A 16,312-nucleotide genomic window follows, 5' to 3' on the forward strand; every position below is an offset into this window, starting at 1 on the left:
TTTGGAAAGCAGGAAATTGTTGTGGGCTTATGCATGCTGTTTCTCTCACTTTTCTGCAGCTTTCAGCAATGGTACTTTACCACTGAATGTGCATGTGGACAAATTTTAATCAAGATTTGAATACACTTCAATACATGATTTCTGTGCTTTGCTGCCAAAACACAGTTAAGCCTTGACCCACAGCTTCTAGCAGCAAATCATTTTGAAAGGCACCAGATTTACATTCAGTATAGCCCCTGGTACAGATGTAATCTGTGGTTACAAGGAGATTATAGATGAGAGGGGGAAATGGAGTCTTTCACACAAGAAAAGAAGAAGAAAAGGCATGATTTGGAAATTAAGAACATTATGTCTGAATTTTGTCCATATCTACCTTTTGAATGAAGCAACAATGTCTCTTTATACCCCAACAATTGTGATAATTTAGTTTGAATGTTATGCTTTTTCATATTTTACAGTTGAGGTGTGATCCTGTGTAACCATAATACAGAGAAATAAAAGAAACATTAGAACTGTTTTTAATTGCAATTGTATTTCTGGCTTGATTAGACTGCCTAAGGTCTTATGATTATGCATCTAATTTGTAATAGAATGCTGAGTTAGATGGATTTCTTTCAGTGAAAAAAGTAAGCTTTTCTGTGATAAGAATCTTATTATCAGGGCATTTCTTCATCTTTCACAACAGTCCTTTCCTTTCCAGACCGACAAAAATGTGACTGTGGTTCTTCTTAGTGAAATTGTGTGGGAGCTTCTTCGTCCAAATACAGGATGCCTTGAACCATTACCTTTGTATTTTCCAGACTACAGCATAGGTAATTTATGTTATTATTGCGTATTTCAATGGTGATTGACTATGATTACTGAAGGAAATATCTGTGAACAGAGGCAGTAACCTTTTGCTGCCCATATGCTGTGAACAAACAGGATAAAGGCTGTCTCTACCACTTTCTGCTTGTGAGCATCTGAAGGTGCTGGTTGACAGAACAGATGTGAATACTGGTTTGATCCAAAGGCAATTCTTCAGTTACTTTCTGCCTTTTGACAAACACCAATTAACAATTTTATTTATTTTGTTTGGTATACTGCCGCCGCCCCCAGTCCAAGGAATTGAAAACTCTCTGCTTGATGGAATTAAGTTGGGCTTCAACATAATGGTTACAAAATGGTGCTGGGGAAGCTGTTTGACCTTATATCAAGGAGGATCAGAAGTGGTTGATCCTTCCACATGAGGGTAGCCTGTGGCCAAGGTAGTTAAAGTAAAAGTTATTTGACCATTTTATTTCAAGTAGTATGCAAGTTAAAATGTTTAAATCTTAGAATTCTTTTCATCTACATTTTCCAGGTGCATGTATGTGACACAACCAGGTTTTCAGCAGTGTTTTTACTACTGTAGATCAGTACTGCATCACCAAGTTATTTCGAAGCAGGAAAGAACCAAGATAAAAGGGGGGAAAATGCCTGGCTTGGTGCTATGTAAACTGTGGTGGGTTATAGACCACCGCTTTGAGGCGGTGTGCCGCCGCCGCCGTTTGCTCCGTAAGGGAGCCGTCGCAGCCACACCGCACGGCTCCCTTACGGAGCAAAAAAGAAGCTCCAAAATGGAGCTTCTTTCTGCGGCGCCTCTGTGACGTATTCGCGACGTCACAGGCGCCACGACACGTTCGGACGCACAGCGTCCGATACGTAAAGATGGTGCTGGCCGTGTGGAACGGCCGGCGCCATATTGTATGGACAGAGTCCGTATTAAACCCAGGGGCGTCTAGAAGAGACGCCCCTTTTTTAAAATGCGGACGTCCCAAGTGCCGGTTTGTAACCGGCCTGTGTTTTAATTATAAGGAGAAATAATTGCTCCAATTTGTTTTGTTATAGCTTATTAAACTGATATGTCAGTGGATACTGAGGCAGTCAAAACTGCATTAAAGAGCATTAATACTACAAACAACCACATGATAAAATACAACTGAGTTTACAAAATAATATATAAAGCAAGATGCTAAAGGTTAAACCAAAGGTTTACATAGAAAAATAGTAACAATCTATGCAGTGGAAGGAGAGCTTATGATAGCAAAAAATAAAAAATAAAATAAAAATAAAAGAGTATCACAACAGGACAGCTAGAAGTAATACATCTATAAGCGTTTTGGCTGGCACCCAAAAAGCAACGTGAGATATGCATGTGGCTCTTTAGATTAAGGCCTAAATTAAATGGCTAATCACTCAACTACTTAATTAGAAACTCATTCAAATGGGAAATGGGGACTGTGTTCTTATCCCCAAGTCTATACCTGATAGAAGAAAGACACAGAAGAGAAATTCAGTAAGTGATGAGTTGTGGTCTGATTTAAATTTCCAAATTAGTGTATCCATGGGGATATTAATAGTTTTGATCTCTTCAGTCCCTGCTGAGTTCCCATCATGTTCTGTTAAGTAGAATGCCCTACCATCATTGCTGTACCAGATTACCCAGTGCACAGTTCCAGGCAATGATCAGTTCCTTTTAGAAAAGTTTATTTCTTCAATGTCCAGCTTTTAGGGGACCTCAGAGCCATGGCACAATGAGAAGAGTGGTTTGGGAAATTGCCTATTGAAAAGGCACAGCATGTTCCCAAGGCACCTTTCCCATAGTGCCTTGGTTCTGTGTATTCCTAGAAGTCAAGCATTGAAGAAGAAGGCTGCTCTAGAAAGAGTTGACCTTTGACTGGAGACTGGCATTAGGTCTTCCTCTGAGATGTGCAGATGAAGCAGGTGAACAGAGCTTCTTGATGTCCTTCAGCACCGTCACTCCACATGAGCAGTGAGTTCTTGCTTACCTCCCTTTGTGAGCAGTCAGACTGTCAAACTGCTTACAGAAATTATTTTGATTCCAAGATTGATACACCAGAAAAATACTTGACTCAGTTTTTTCTTCTTACATATCCTGAATTGATTTACAGTTGGCCCTCCTTAGCCACGGATTTTTATACACGGATTTCAAGCATACACGACTTGAAAATATTTTTTAAAAAGTATAAATTTCAAGTATCAAATCTTGATTTTTCCCATTTTATATAAGGGACACCATTTTGCTATGCCATTGTATTTAATGCGACTTGAGCATACACAGATTTTGTTATTCACGGAGGTTCCTGGAACCAAAACCCAGCGGATAACAAGGGTCCACTGTATTTGTTTGTTCTGTTCACATTTCACAGGTGTCATTGATATCTCTTTCACATACCCATTATGTATGTGTATTATGTTGTAGCATTATGATTTTATTTTAATTGCCATGGGTCTGACCTATGGAATTCTGGGATCGGTAGTTTAGAAAGAGGTATTTATAATTCTTTGCCAGAAGGGTCTAGTGCCTTTTTTGTTGTTAACTGCCCCCAAGTTGACCCTAACTCATGGTGACCCTTTGCCTGAGGTATCTCCAAAACATCCTATCCCCCACTGCTCTGCTCAGGTCCTGCAAACCCAGGCCCATGGTCTCCCTGACTGAGTCCAGACATCTGAGATGCAGTCTTCCTCTCTCCCTACTTCCTTTTATCTTTTCTAGCTTTATTGTCTTTTCTAATGAGTCATGTCTTCTCATGATGTGGTCAAGGTACAACAGCCTCAGTTCTGTCATCTTGCCGTCCAGGGAGAGTTCAGGCTTGATCTGTTCTAGGACTTAGTTGTCTTTTTGGCCATACATGGTACACTCAGCAGTCTTCTGAATAGCAAGGAGAGAACACAAGGATCAGCCCCATTGCCCCAGGGGCTCCTCAATGTCTTGGGTCATCGCAAGGATGTGATGACTAGACATAGAGGGGACAGGGAGCTGGGATCGCCACCTTGCCTAGCTGTGGTATGTCTTTTAACAGCTCCATCACAACTAACTTCAACTTTAAGTATTTGGACTTCAATTAATGGGGGGGGGGTTTTACGAGGCCTCCCAAAGTCTCAGAAGTCAAATATTTTTCTCATTGAAACACTTCTATCCTTTACTTGTGAAGGTGTATGTTTGCCAGTTCTTTGTTTAATTTTTAGGTAGCAAACTAATTAGTCATTTTTCAGTTTTAGAGAAAAGGTCATGCTGCTTTTTATTTAAACAGGACATCTGCAAAAGATTCTGTCCCATGACCATCCTCCAGAATATTCTTCTGATTTTTATGCTGCATATATAAATATTCTACTTGGAGTCTTTTATCCTGTCTGCAGGGACCTGAAGGAACTCCAACATCTGGTAAGGGACCTCTTAATTGCTTTCCTTAATAAATATGGTGGTTATAGTTTTACATCTTGCTTTGGAATTCAGATAATGTTTTATATAGGTTTATAATAGATGTGCTAATTTTTAGAAACCAGATCTAATTTGTTAAGGGAAGTGAAGATCAGACTTGAGTGTACTAAGTTGGACCTGAACATCTTTTCACAGAATCATGTTTTCTGTCATAACATATAATACACACTCTCATCTTTTGAAGCTTTTTACCATGCCCTTGTTTTTGGCAACCCAGCGTGATGCCAGTGGAGTTCTACTTAACAGGAAGAGAGATGGAATTAATGCAGAAGAAGAGTATGACTATAGAAACCTGTGCTTCGATTTTAGTCTCTTAATTGTAGTTAAATATCAGCAGCATTTTGTCTGCATCTGGAAAGTAACAGGTGGAATCCTTTGTCTCTGCAGCAGGAAGTAAGGGGAAAATAATGGGAGACATTGATTCATCTGGCTTGTAAACATGAATAAAAAGGAGCCCTGGTGGCACAGTGGTTAAATGCCGGTACTGCAGCTACTCACTCACAGTTACAAGGTGGTGAGTTCGATACCAGCCAGAGGCTCCAAGGTTGACTCATCCTGGTATCCTTCCAAGGTCACTAAAATGAGTACAAAGCTTTTTGTGGGCAATTAGCTTACACATTGTAAACTGCTTAGGGAGTGCTTAAATGCTCTGATAAGCAGTATAGAAATGTACTGAGTATTGCTATTGCTATAGTAACTTTTGTTATGTACTACTTTCATAACTTTGGAGTAAAATGGGCAGGGACACTGTGATAGAACCAGATTACTAAGGAATGTGGCTTGACCCAATTGCTAGATAAACTGGGAAGAAATAATATCATAACTTGGTCAAGTATGTGTCACTAATATTTCCTGTATCTATCAACTTGAGGTTGCAGCTAGAAGTCAGTCCCTATAACCTAGCCCTGAACGTGGAAACACTGATCAATACTCTTCGTGGAAACTCTTAGGTCTGATGCAGAAGCCAGCAGCCTCTAAATAGAACTTGCCTAGTAAGTGCCAAGACAGGGAAGGCTTCATTGAGCAGGTTGAGATGCCTCCTTCTCTGAATATCTCAGTTGTTGGCTGCCTAGGAGTGTGAAAGACCTCTTTCCCTGGGAGGAATCAAAGGATCGTTGCACTCTGAGGCTGCAAATACTTGGGTTCAGTCAGAGATAGTCATTGCATTCTGCAAATTGGCACTGTGCCTGAAACCACTATTCTTGATATATTGCCATTCAGTACTACAAAAAGAATTTGCATAAGGTGACAAGCCTTGTCTTGGCATCATATGCCACAAAATGGGCTTTTTAAAATGTATGTCCTCAGAGACCCAAATAATAATGTGTAATGTTGAAAATTTATATTAAGTTTCGCTAACTCTATGCCTCCTAATCCTTACTTCGATGCTTTTAACAAAAGAGAGGAATACTTAGTATATTTTAAATTATGGCTATCTGTGTTGAGCCTCCAAAAAAGTTCTGGCAGTCAACTCTTCTGTTTCTCCATGCCTGACAGAATTGTTTTCATTGTTTCCAGCTTGCTGCAAACACCTTTCCATCCATCTGTCCATTTATTTCATTCTCATCTGATTTCTTATCTTTCAGTTGTGGCGAGGCTGTTTTATAGGGTTAAAGAATTATGATGCAGCTCTTATAACACTGTGATGTGTCAGTCCTTTCACTTGCCAATGACATTGGGATTTCAAATATGAGATTATATTAAATCTGGTTATTACTGTTACTTTCTAGGCTGCACTGAATTTTTCCAAATATTGTGAGCCTGTGGTCCAGGGAGAGGGTAAGTATCATACAAACTGTACAGAGCATCCTCATTCTTGGTCTGAATCATTGCGCATTTCCTGTCAGTCTGGCAGAGACATAATGTTTTCTGAATGCGTATCATGGTTCAAACAGCCAGAATTTATCTTTGGGCTCACATGTGCATGTGCTTTTCTTCCTCCCTCTCAGTTTTTGGAATTTGCTGGGTTTGGCTCCCAAAAGCACAGCTTGCAACCTTTGTTAAATGGTTTTGCTGTCAGTTATTTGGGTTTCTGTCCTGCTGTTATTTCTTCATGGCCATTTTGTACCTTGTGGGCTTGTACTATGCAACAGTTGGCTCTGGAAATGAAAATAATGTTTATATGATACAGAGAGAACATGGTAATGGGAAGTAGATGAGCCCATAGGTACAGTACTTCACATTTTTTAACTGCAGTGAGATGATTGGGTAGCATTTGTGTTTTATCTGCCCATAAAAGAACATCAAGGGCAGGACTGAACAACCTTGTTACCTAATAGGATGGAGACGAGAGAGAGAGAGAGCTATCAAAGAATTTTCAAGTATTCTTTCATTATATCAGGCATGAGGATTGTTTGGCCCTCCAGATGCTATTGAATTTCAAGTCCTATGAGTCTTAGACAGCATAGACAGTGGTGAAGAATTCTGCCAGTTGTCTCCAACATCTGGAAAACTGCACAATTCCCAACTTTAATTTATAGTGTGATAAAGATTGGTCCCATAGTTCAATAATATAAATATCTTTAGATCCAGACTCTCAAAAGAAATGTTGTGCTGCTTTTTCTGTTGTGTTTCTTATTTTTAATACCCCCCCCCAAAAAAAAAATCTGTTACATGATTAAAGCACCTTGGAGCATTCATCTTGAATTAATACTTCTTTTATATGTGTGCACTGCAGCAAATGAACGTGATACACGTCGCCTTTGGAAAAATATTGAATCACACTTGAAGAAAGCTATGCAGACTGTTTATTTGAGGGAAATATCAAGGTAATTGTTCCCTTTTCTTTATTTTTTGAAAGCAGCATTTCAAGATACTCATATAAACTGTCAAGTCAGTAGGAGATCATATTCTTTATTGCCAAAAAGAATCTCATGGCTTATAAATCTATTTAATTCTAATAATAGTTTATTCCTACTAAGTAATGAAAGTGTTCAGAATGTGATTCTCATAATAGTAACTAGATGGAGGTGAGGAATAGTTTTCTTGGGTTTAATCACACACATCTTTCTCTATTGTATGTCCCATTCTGTTAAGAACAGGAAGAGTTTTTAAAGCTTGCTTAAATCTATGGCCCTTTGTTTGAATTACTGTTTTATTTTCTGATTTATATATTTTGTCATCTAACTGGACACAAATTGTGCATGTGTGTGAGAGAGAGAGATTGAGAAAAAGAGATGAACTTTATCTGACTGATAACATTTTCTTGCATATGCATTCTGACAAGACCTATGGGGACAAACTAGTCCAAGATACAGTCGGCCCTTCTTATACACAGATTTTTTATACACGGATTCAAGCATTCATGGTTTGAAAATGTTAAAAAAAAGTATACATTTCAAATATCAAACCTTGATTTTCTATTTTTTATAAGGGACACTATTTTGCTATTTCATTATATTTAATGGGACTTCAGCATCCACTGATTTTGTTATCCATGGGGGATCTTGGAACCAAACCCCAGCATATAATAAGGGTCCTCTGTAATTCCTTTTACATCTGATTGATTTTATTAACAGAAATCTACTGGCTTATTCAGGAGTGCATATGAAATAAAAGAATGCTTTTTAATTAATATGTATTGTTAATGTTTCCTGATAGGAAGGTTATTTACTTAGACTGTGACCATCAGTGTTTATGAACAGAGAGAAATAGTATACCAAGGAGCAAGCTGACTAACAGAGAGAAATGTTACTGTGGTTCAGTGCTGTGCGGCATAGATCATGGTGTAATGGCTTGTATATTGGACTAGAACTCTGGCAGATCAGGGTTCAAATGTGGAAGCCTACTGGATGGCCTTGGACAAGTCATGCTCTTTAAGCCTCATAGTAAGGCCAATAGAATTGCCTTAGGATCACCATAAATCAGAAATTACTTCAAGGCATAGAAGAACAGCTGTCCAGTAAAACTTTTGAGATCATGCAGTTAATATTTATCATTTCACTCATAAGACATTAAGCTTTATTTTTATGTTCTTTAAAAAATATTATAGACAATATCAATATTTGAAAGAGTTTTAAAATCATATTGTGCAACATATTTAGCTTTTTCTGCCAATGAAACCTAATCTGGTCCGATGCTGTCTATAAGCAATTGTGCCTGAAAATCATGTTTTACTCAGACTTAATCTTTAGAAAAGCCTTACAGGGTTAGTAATTGTTTTTGCGGAGTGGCCACAGTTGGAGAGTTTTATGGGCTGGTGCACTGGTTTTCTTCCCACTGGTAGAGCATTCCCATCCAAAGTTGCTCATGTGAAGGGTTTCTCTTCTTCCCCTTTTGTTCCTCAAATATCCAACAGGGTAAATTAGTTTGGACAAAAATACAAAAATCATCAAAAGTCAAAGGCAGCAGGTAAAGAGGAAGACTGCATTACAAAAGGATAGGCTCAGTCAAGGAAGCTGTGGCCCTGAGTTTGTAAGGCCTGAATGGGGCTGTTAATAATGGGAGGGCTCATTCATACAATAACCATTAGGTGAAACCAAATTGACAGCACATAATAGAAACAATAAAATTATTACAGTAAATAAATGCATAAGTAATGAAGTGAGAGCTATAGAACCTGTTGGATAGCTGCCCAGTAGTGGCGATGATCATTCCATCCTGTGTCCCTGACAGCTTAATCCTGATATGGGTTCTTTAACAAGCATGACAAATAATGGTATACAAAATGGTTTTTGATCATTCAAAGCAATTTCTAGTCTTCAGTTCAGTAATGTTTACAAGTCTATGTCATAAGTAAATAGCACCTGTGTATTAATGAAGATGAGAGGGAGTGCTTTCCCTAGAATTACTTAGGCAGGATACATTTGCTTCACGCGGGAGCTGCAGCAGCCAAACCGCGTGGCTCCCGCGCGGAGCAAAGAAGAAGCTCCATTTCGGAGCTTCTTTTTGCGGCGCCTTTATGACGTCGCGAGGCGCCGCTGGCGCATTCGCGACGTCATAGGCGCCGCGACATGTCTGGACGCTGTGCGTCCAGTACGTAAACATGGCGGCCCCCATGTGGAAGGGGCGCCGCCATGTTGTACGTATTCTATACGTACTAGGGTTAGGGGGGTGCGGAAGCACCGCCCCTTCCTAACCCTAGTACGTATAGAATACGTACTATATGGCGGTTTGTATCCCGCCTTAGTGAGCACCTAGTTTTGAATGAGAGATCCCAGGTGATACTATGAGCTCCTTATACTATTCTCTAATGAACCATCTGGTGGTAGCCATTTTCTGCAGAACAGATAGGACCAGGCTGTCCTTGGGTTAGATTTAGCCAGTGCCCCGTTTGTTAGTAGTCAAAAGAGCTAAACTGATCAACCTAACCTGATTCTGTATGTCTCTCTTGATAGCATCTCTGTGTTGGGTTCCTTCAGAATGAGAACCCAATACACTTTACAAAAATTAAAACAAATATAGATAAAAACATGCAAAGGCATGAATAAAAACATATAGAATTACAGTATTTGTAAAATGCAACTAAACTATCTATAGAATTGAAATCTTTAAAAATGAAGTCATTAAAAATAAAAGGCTAAAAAGCTATTAAAATCCCTTGAAATTAGTTTCTGAAGCTTGTTGGAATAGGAAAGAAGGACAGCAAAGGGGGAGCCATCTTAGCCTTTCCAGAGAGAGGGGTTCAACAAAGCAACTTTTGATAAGGATCTCTCTCATGTTCCTCACAAATGTGTCTGTGAAGGTGATTGGACTGAGAGAGTGACCTCTCCTGAAAATCTTAGAGCCTAGGCAGGTTCATACAGAAAGATACGGTCTTTCAGATAATTTTGAGCTAAGTCTATAGAGGTTATAGGACATAACTAGCACCTTGAATTGTGCACAGAAAGGGACTGGTAGCCTTTAAAGCTGTCATAACATGGCCTGTCTGTGGCACTTCAGGCCAACTGAAGTTTCTGAATGGTTTTAAGGGCAGCCCATCATAAAGTTCTCCAAAGTTACTGAATTAAGCTTCATTTTGTTTGTTCTCATCCAGTTCATTACTGATGAGAAGTCACTGGTTTAGAATGGAAACAGCTTTCTTGAATTTAGGGAAAAAGAAGAAATAGTTGGTGGTATCAATATATAATGGTCATCACCTGTGTATCATCATGTCGTAACACTGTTTAATTGCCTTATTCCTTAATATTGAAAGGTAACAGAAATATATTCAGCTATTGAAATTGGAGTGTATAAGAGTCCTTGCTTTTAAGTATGACATATCTATTACTTTTAAAGGCTGCCTTTTCCACAATGCCATTCCCTTCTCCTTTCATGTCATGTGTTTTTGGATTATAAACCTGAGGGAAAGAAACTGTTACATTAGTAATCTGTAAGCCACTCTGAGAGCCTTTATGGCTGAGGAGCCAGGGTATAAATACTCTAAACAAACAAATAAATGAATACCTTATCTTGCAGCTCCCAGTGGGAACGATTGCAGCAAGATAATGGAGAGCCTGGACAACTAAAAGGTATATGTGGATGCAATCGTTCTGTACTGTCAACTATCGATGGTAAAATATCTCTGCAACTGAGAGCAATTCACGTGCTGTTGTTTAGTGAATATTTGCAAATATGCCAATAGCTTAAGGAAACTGAACAGTTATGTTCACCCCCTCCAATGGGGTGAGAACAATATTCATTTTTAAGTTTGTCAGATTCAAAATGGCTTTTTAATCTATTTTTTTCTAGGACTCTCAGCCCATGCTCATGTAGAGCTTCCATACTACTCGAAGTTCCTTCTAATAGCTGCATATCTTGCTTCTTATAACCCTGCCAGGACAGATAAGAGATTCTTTGTTAAGGTAATTATGCTTTTTCTCTTTGACATAATCTGTCCAAAAATATGAATCGCTCATCAATTTGTGATATCGGATTTTTGGCTTTGGATTTCAGCTTTCTCTTGGTTTTTGGCATTGACGTAGAGTTTTTTCTGGCTTTGACTCGATTTGACTTTGACTACTCTCTGTTTTGTGATTTGGACCTTGTTAGATGAAGATTTGATCTTGGGCTGGCAATATGGCCTCTTAATTTATGTCTTTTAAGAAGTGTGATGAGTGTGGCGCAAAAATCCCATGGGAAGAATAAAACTCTAGTAGTTTGCTCTGCTTGGGTGAGGGGCACAACATGAAGACCTGCGCCCACTTCAGGGACTATCCCTCAGGCCAGAAAATATCAGCTCTCCTGCCTGCAGTCATTATTGTATGAGAGGGCCTTGAAAATTCATGTGGCTCCGTTACTGTCTTGGTCCCTCCGGAGTCTCCACCTCATAGGTGACCGTCGACAATGGAGTCTGGCCATCAGAATGATGTTGCTCGTCTGAGTTCGTCAAGTTTGAGCCATGAGCCATCATCGACAAAACGTCGACCCAAATCCGATCCTTTCCTTTTGACTGAGGCCACCGAACCTGAGGATCCCCTGCAAAAAAGCAGAAATCTTTTTCGGTTGTCACCAAGTTTACTTCCAAGCCTTCTAAGAAGGTCATTGAGAAGGGAGAAAAGGCAGATAAGAAGAAGGAACACAAGCATTCTTCCTCCCATTCCTCTACTAAAAAGGTGACCAGGTCAGGTGACCAACCATCTGATAAGCCTACATCTCCTGCACCTGTACTTCCACTTGTCAAGACTCAGGTTGCTTTGGTCTCTGAGGGCAAGTTCCCTTCTCCAAGGCTTCTCTTGCTACATTTGGCCACGAGATCCCTCTTTCCACATGTTTGAGTCTGCGATCGCCTATTGGCTTCTCCAGCTTACCATTCTGAAGCTGATTTCCACTACAGTACTGACCGTCTACGTGAATTGGACCCTCGATTCTATGTTGGTACCAACATCGAACGTATCTGAAGCCCAGACCGGGTCCAGCATGACTTGTTTGATTGGGAGACAGGCATTTATTATATTCTGGTTGACCCAGAATACCACCTCCAGCACTATGTCTGTGAGGTTCCTAAGGTCCCTCACAGCTCTTCTATCAGTTCAGTGATTCTTTAGTCAGCCCCATCTTCAAGACCTCGTCCATCAACTACGACATGTACCGAACGACAGGCAGCACCTGTCTCTCCGCACCATGAGTCTCTAGCTGACAGGCCTCTGCTCATGCTCCCTTGCTCTCCACATGCTGCTTTGCCTGATTTGGACTCGTTGACTCAGGTCTGTGTTTGATCCCCTTCTGAGGTCTCTTCCAATCAGGATTCTGTGATTCTGTGACACTATTGTGGTCTATGTGTCGCCCTCCCCGACTGATGACTAAAATCTCTCCACTGGCGGCCTATTAGTTTCCGGGCACAGTACAGACTTGGTTATAACCTTTAAAACCCTTCATGGCTTGGGTCCAGCATATTTGCAAGAACACTTTCCTCCATACAATTCACTCCGCACACTCAGGTCAGATGAGAAGACCAGATTGGCAGCGGTTACCCAGAGGGCCTTCTCATCTGCCGCTCCTAAATTATGGAATGGGCTGCCGGAGGAGATCCAACATAACACCACTCTTGACGCCTTTAAAAAAGTGATCAAGACGGATCTCTTCCAGCAGGCCTGCCCTGACTGACCTTCCCGCTATGTTGATATGGATTGCCCTTGATTGCCCCAAGTCGTCTCACCTTAATTAGGTTTATTTTCATTAATTTTAATTGTATTTTATAGTGTTGTCATTTTATATTGTTGTTATTTAGTTTTAAGATAAGAGGATAAGGGGATTATGTAATTTTTAGTTATGTATGTGTTATGTATCGTATTATGTTATTTATTGTAACCCACCTAGATCCTTTTTGGAAGGGGCAGGATATAAATAAAACTTGTTGTTGTTGTTGTTGTTGTTTAAAGTTTTTAACACATTTTACATTTTAATGCATAGCCATTTTAACTTTTAAAGTTTTAATTGTTTTTCAAATTTTATATTTATACATTTTAATGCTGTTGTATTGTTTTTAAATTGTATTGTTTCAATTTGTTGTTTGCCACCTTAAGTGGGTGAAAGGCCGATATAAGTCAATATTAATAGTGATATAAACCCCTTCTTCCATTTTTTAAATATTTTTCACTCTTCAGTCTTTATTATAATAAAAAACTCAGCAACATTTAAAAAAAATAATCATTTATCAAAGTCTGAAGAAATACTCCCCAGTTGAGAAGTGGGATGCTACTTGTAGTTGCTTGGCAACAACACTTCAGGGTAATTACTCCTGTCAGCTGCTATTTTGAACAGGGCCTGGAATTGCTGAGGTGTTTATTCCTGTGTAACTAAAACAGTTTTTTCTTCTGCTTGGTTTTCATAAGGAAGCAGGAAAAGGCTGGCAGCATTTTAAAGGAAGAGCAATTGTCAGTTGATCAAAAGTGATGTTATTTCCCTCAAACCTTTTTGTAGCTGTTCTGATAGTAGGAAGCGAAAGAATACTGCGTTTCAGTAATAATAGAAATTATTTTTTTCTGAACAAGCTGTGGGTAATTATTTGTTGGATACACAATTGATTTTTATTGTTTTTGAATCACTTTTGTAAACGGTGATATATCATTGCCAACAGTATGTATTATTAACATGCCACAGGTATGCCAAATTGGGACCTCAATTTCAGATGTGTTATTGTTTAAATAAAGCTCAAGGGGCCAAAGTAGACAGTGCCATAGGAGCGACCTCTGGCTGATCCGACCATGATGGTGCCTGGACTGCGGCAACTGCACAGCCTGCTTCCAAAGCTGCTGTAGTTCCAAGCTGGTGCTGCCAGGAGCTGGATTATTTCCACTGGACTCTCTCAGGTGGCGTGGAAGAAGCTTCCGGCCACTTTGGGGACATGCATCATTTGAACACTACACTCCCAAAGGAGCTGGAAGCCACCTTATTTGGCCCGTGTGTTCCAGGCCAAGGGTAATAAATAAACCATGGTACATATTTATTGAAGAGTATAGTAGTTCTGCATCATTCTCCCAATTGTAAACTATTCAGTAATGTTTTCAAACTCCATAATTATGTATTGTTATAAATTTGCTATTTCACTCCTGCTTCTTTTCATTTCCAGCATCATGGAAAAATTAGGAAGATGAATTTTCAGAAGAAACATGAAAAGGTATTCATCTTTCTTTTTTTGAAAATGTGTATTTAACTTTTGTATATTTTATTTGTAATATATTCAGAGTCTTTTTTTTTAAAGAAAAAGACACCTATGAAATTGAATTAGGAATTTAGATCAATATGAAAAACCAATAAGGATTAAAATAATGAAGATTTTAAATGTCTGGGGAAACAAATGAGTTTATAAAAATAAATTTTCATGATAGTCAGAAATTCCCATGCAATATGATCATGACAGGATGTAACATTCATTGGTGTAAAACAGTTGCATGTACAATGTGAACTTTGTTTCTGCTGCAACACTTTCATTGCTGTAGAGGCAAATAAATAAATAAATAAATAAATCTGTAGCTGTAGCTTGTTTCTTTGAAACGGAAACTGCTAAGACAAAGTCCAGATCCAAACTGCTACTAACATATGCACAGAGTCCTTCACATAAAACTATATTTGTCTCCTGGATAATTTTAGTATTTATTCCATGGGCTTTCTTGCATCTAAAACTAAATTAGTTTTGCTGCTAAATCATTAGGTACACAAGCATCACATTCACATACTCCCCTTTCTGACTCAGGCATTAGGAGTTTGTTGTCTAAGTCCAATTGCTGGCCCCAACTAGAATAGAGCCATTGAATCAAATTCTAATTGGTTAAATCAATTATTTGATTCAGTGTGTCTACCTAGCTGGGATTAGCAATTGGATTTAAGGCTATACTGTTTTAGATTTTGCAGTTTCCTGTTTTATTTAAACAATAAAATTTGAAAGGATGCTGATAGATTTTCTCCCCCCATATGGTCCTCCAAGAATCCAATGAGAAGGGAAATGAGACCTAGATTCATAGAATAATGGGATGAGATTCTTGCAATCAGTCGCTCACTCAATCTGGTTTATAAAGATACTCAAAAAACTATGGCTTGAATAATATTAGTAGTACATAACAACCATTGAAGCAGTGGATAAATAGTGACTCAATGCTTGTATATCCCATTGATTGAATGGATGTTCTCTAGTTGAGACTACCCCTAGGATTCAGGTTTTTATATGGGATTTTTAAAAATCATGTAGTTAAAATGCTGGTTCTAAGTTTCTTCTGAGGGATTTACTAGCTTGTTAAGAGGCTTTTATGCATGTTGTGGGTGTATGACGTTCTAAAATGTAACGGAAAATAGATGAAAACATCAGTCCTCTCCCTCAGTGACTCTGTATTGTCTTACTCACAAGTAGGATGATAAATGGCAGTGAGGTGGATGGGGCACTTGGCTATGGAATTTTGGGAACTTTAGTTTGTTGTGGCACCAGAGCATTCTGACAGAGAAGGCTAAATATCTCACAAAACTAAAAATCCCAGAATCCCATAGCATTGAGCCATGGCAGTTAACGTGGTGAATTATTTCTGGATTATTTCTGCAGTGCGGATGCAACCCAAGATAGGAAAATGAGGCCACAAACCTACATACAGTTCTCTAAATCCTATTAAATTTTCTGACAACTTGAAATATAATAATATCCCAGTTTTTTACATAACAAGAAAAAAACATTGATTAAATGTATTTTTTTTCAGACCAGCAATCATCTTCTTGGACCAAAGCCATTCCCTCTTGACAGAATGTTAGCCATACTATACAGCATTGTTGATAGCAGAGTTGCTCCAACAGCAAATATATTTTCCCAGGTGAGTACTCATGTTTTTAGGTCCTTGTGATATGTTTCAAGATTTTATTGAGTTCTCTTTACAAAATAATTCCAGGTTTTGGTCATTGTGTTATAGTCCAGAAAAAAGTATTTCAGGCCTGTTCCAGACTGCCAAAATAAAGCTGCTTCGGGTCTCTTTGGAGGTATGCTATTTAAATGATGCATGGGTCCTAAGAGTCTGGAGGTTGCGCCAAAGCCACACTCTATTCCTAAGCACTGGAGTGCAGCTTTGGTGCAGCTTCAGGATTCTTAGGGTGCATGCGTCATTTAAACAGCATACCTCCAAAGAGACCTGAAGCAGCTTTATTTTGGCAGTC

The 16,312-nt window shown here is 39.0% G+C and overlaps 1 protein-coding gene across 6 annotated transcripts in view; it reads left to right on the top strand.

The window, feature by feature from the left end:
- Positions 1-16,312, top strand: part of ORC5 (origin recognition complex subunit 5) — a 109,521-nt gene that overhangs the window by 24,834 nt on the left and 68,375 nt on the right. For all 6 annotated transcript variants that reach the window (XM_089524567.1, XM_089524565.1, XM_089524566.1 and 3 more), the window contains 8 exons: positions 701-812; positions 4,077-4,207; positions 5,995-6,043; positions 6,942-7,032; positions 10,661-10,713; positions 10,934-11,046; positions 14,253-14,300; positions 15,865-15,975. In XM_089524567.1, coding sequence (XP_089380693.1) covers positions 701-812; positions 4,077-4,207; positions 5,995-6,043; positions 6,942-7,032; positions 10,661-10,713; positions 10,934-11,046; positions 14,253-14,300; positions 15,865-15,975 — 708 coding nt within the window. The remainder of the gene's footprint in view (positions 1-700; positions 813-4,076; positions 4,208-5,994; positions 6,044-6,941; positions 7,033-10,660; positions 10,714-10,933; positions 11,047-14,252; positions 14,301-15,864; positions 15,976-16,312) is intronic.

Source organism: Sceloporus occidentalis, unplaced genomic scaffold, assembly GCF_023333645.1.
Source record: "Sceloporus occidentalis isolate IW3139 unplaced genomic scaffold, rSceOcc1.0.p SCAF_5, whole genome shotgun sequence".
Taxonomy (NCBI): domain Eukaryota; kingdom Metazoa; phylum Chordata; class Lepidosauria; order Squamata; family Phrynosomatidae; genus Sceloporus; species Sceloporus occidentalis.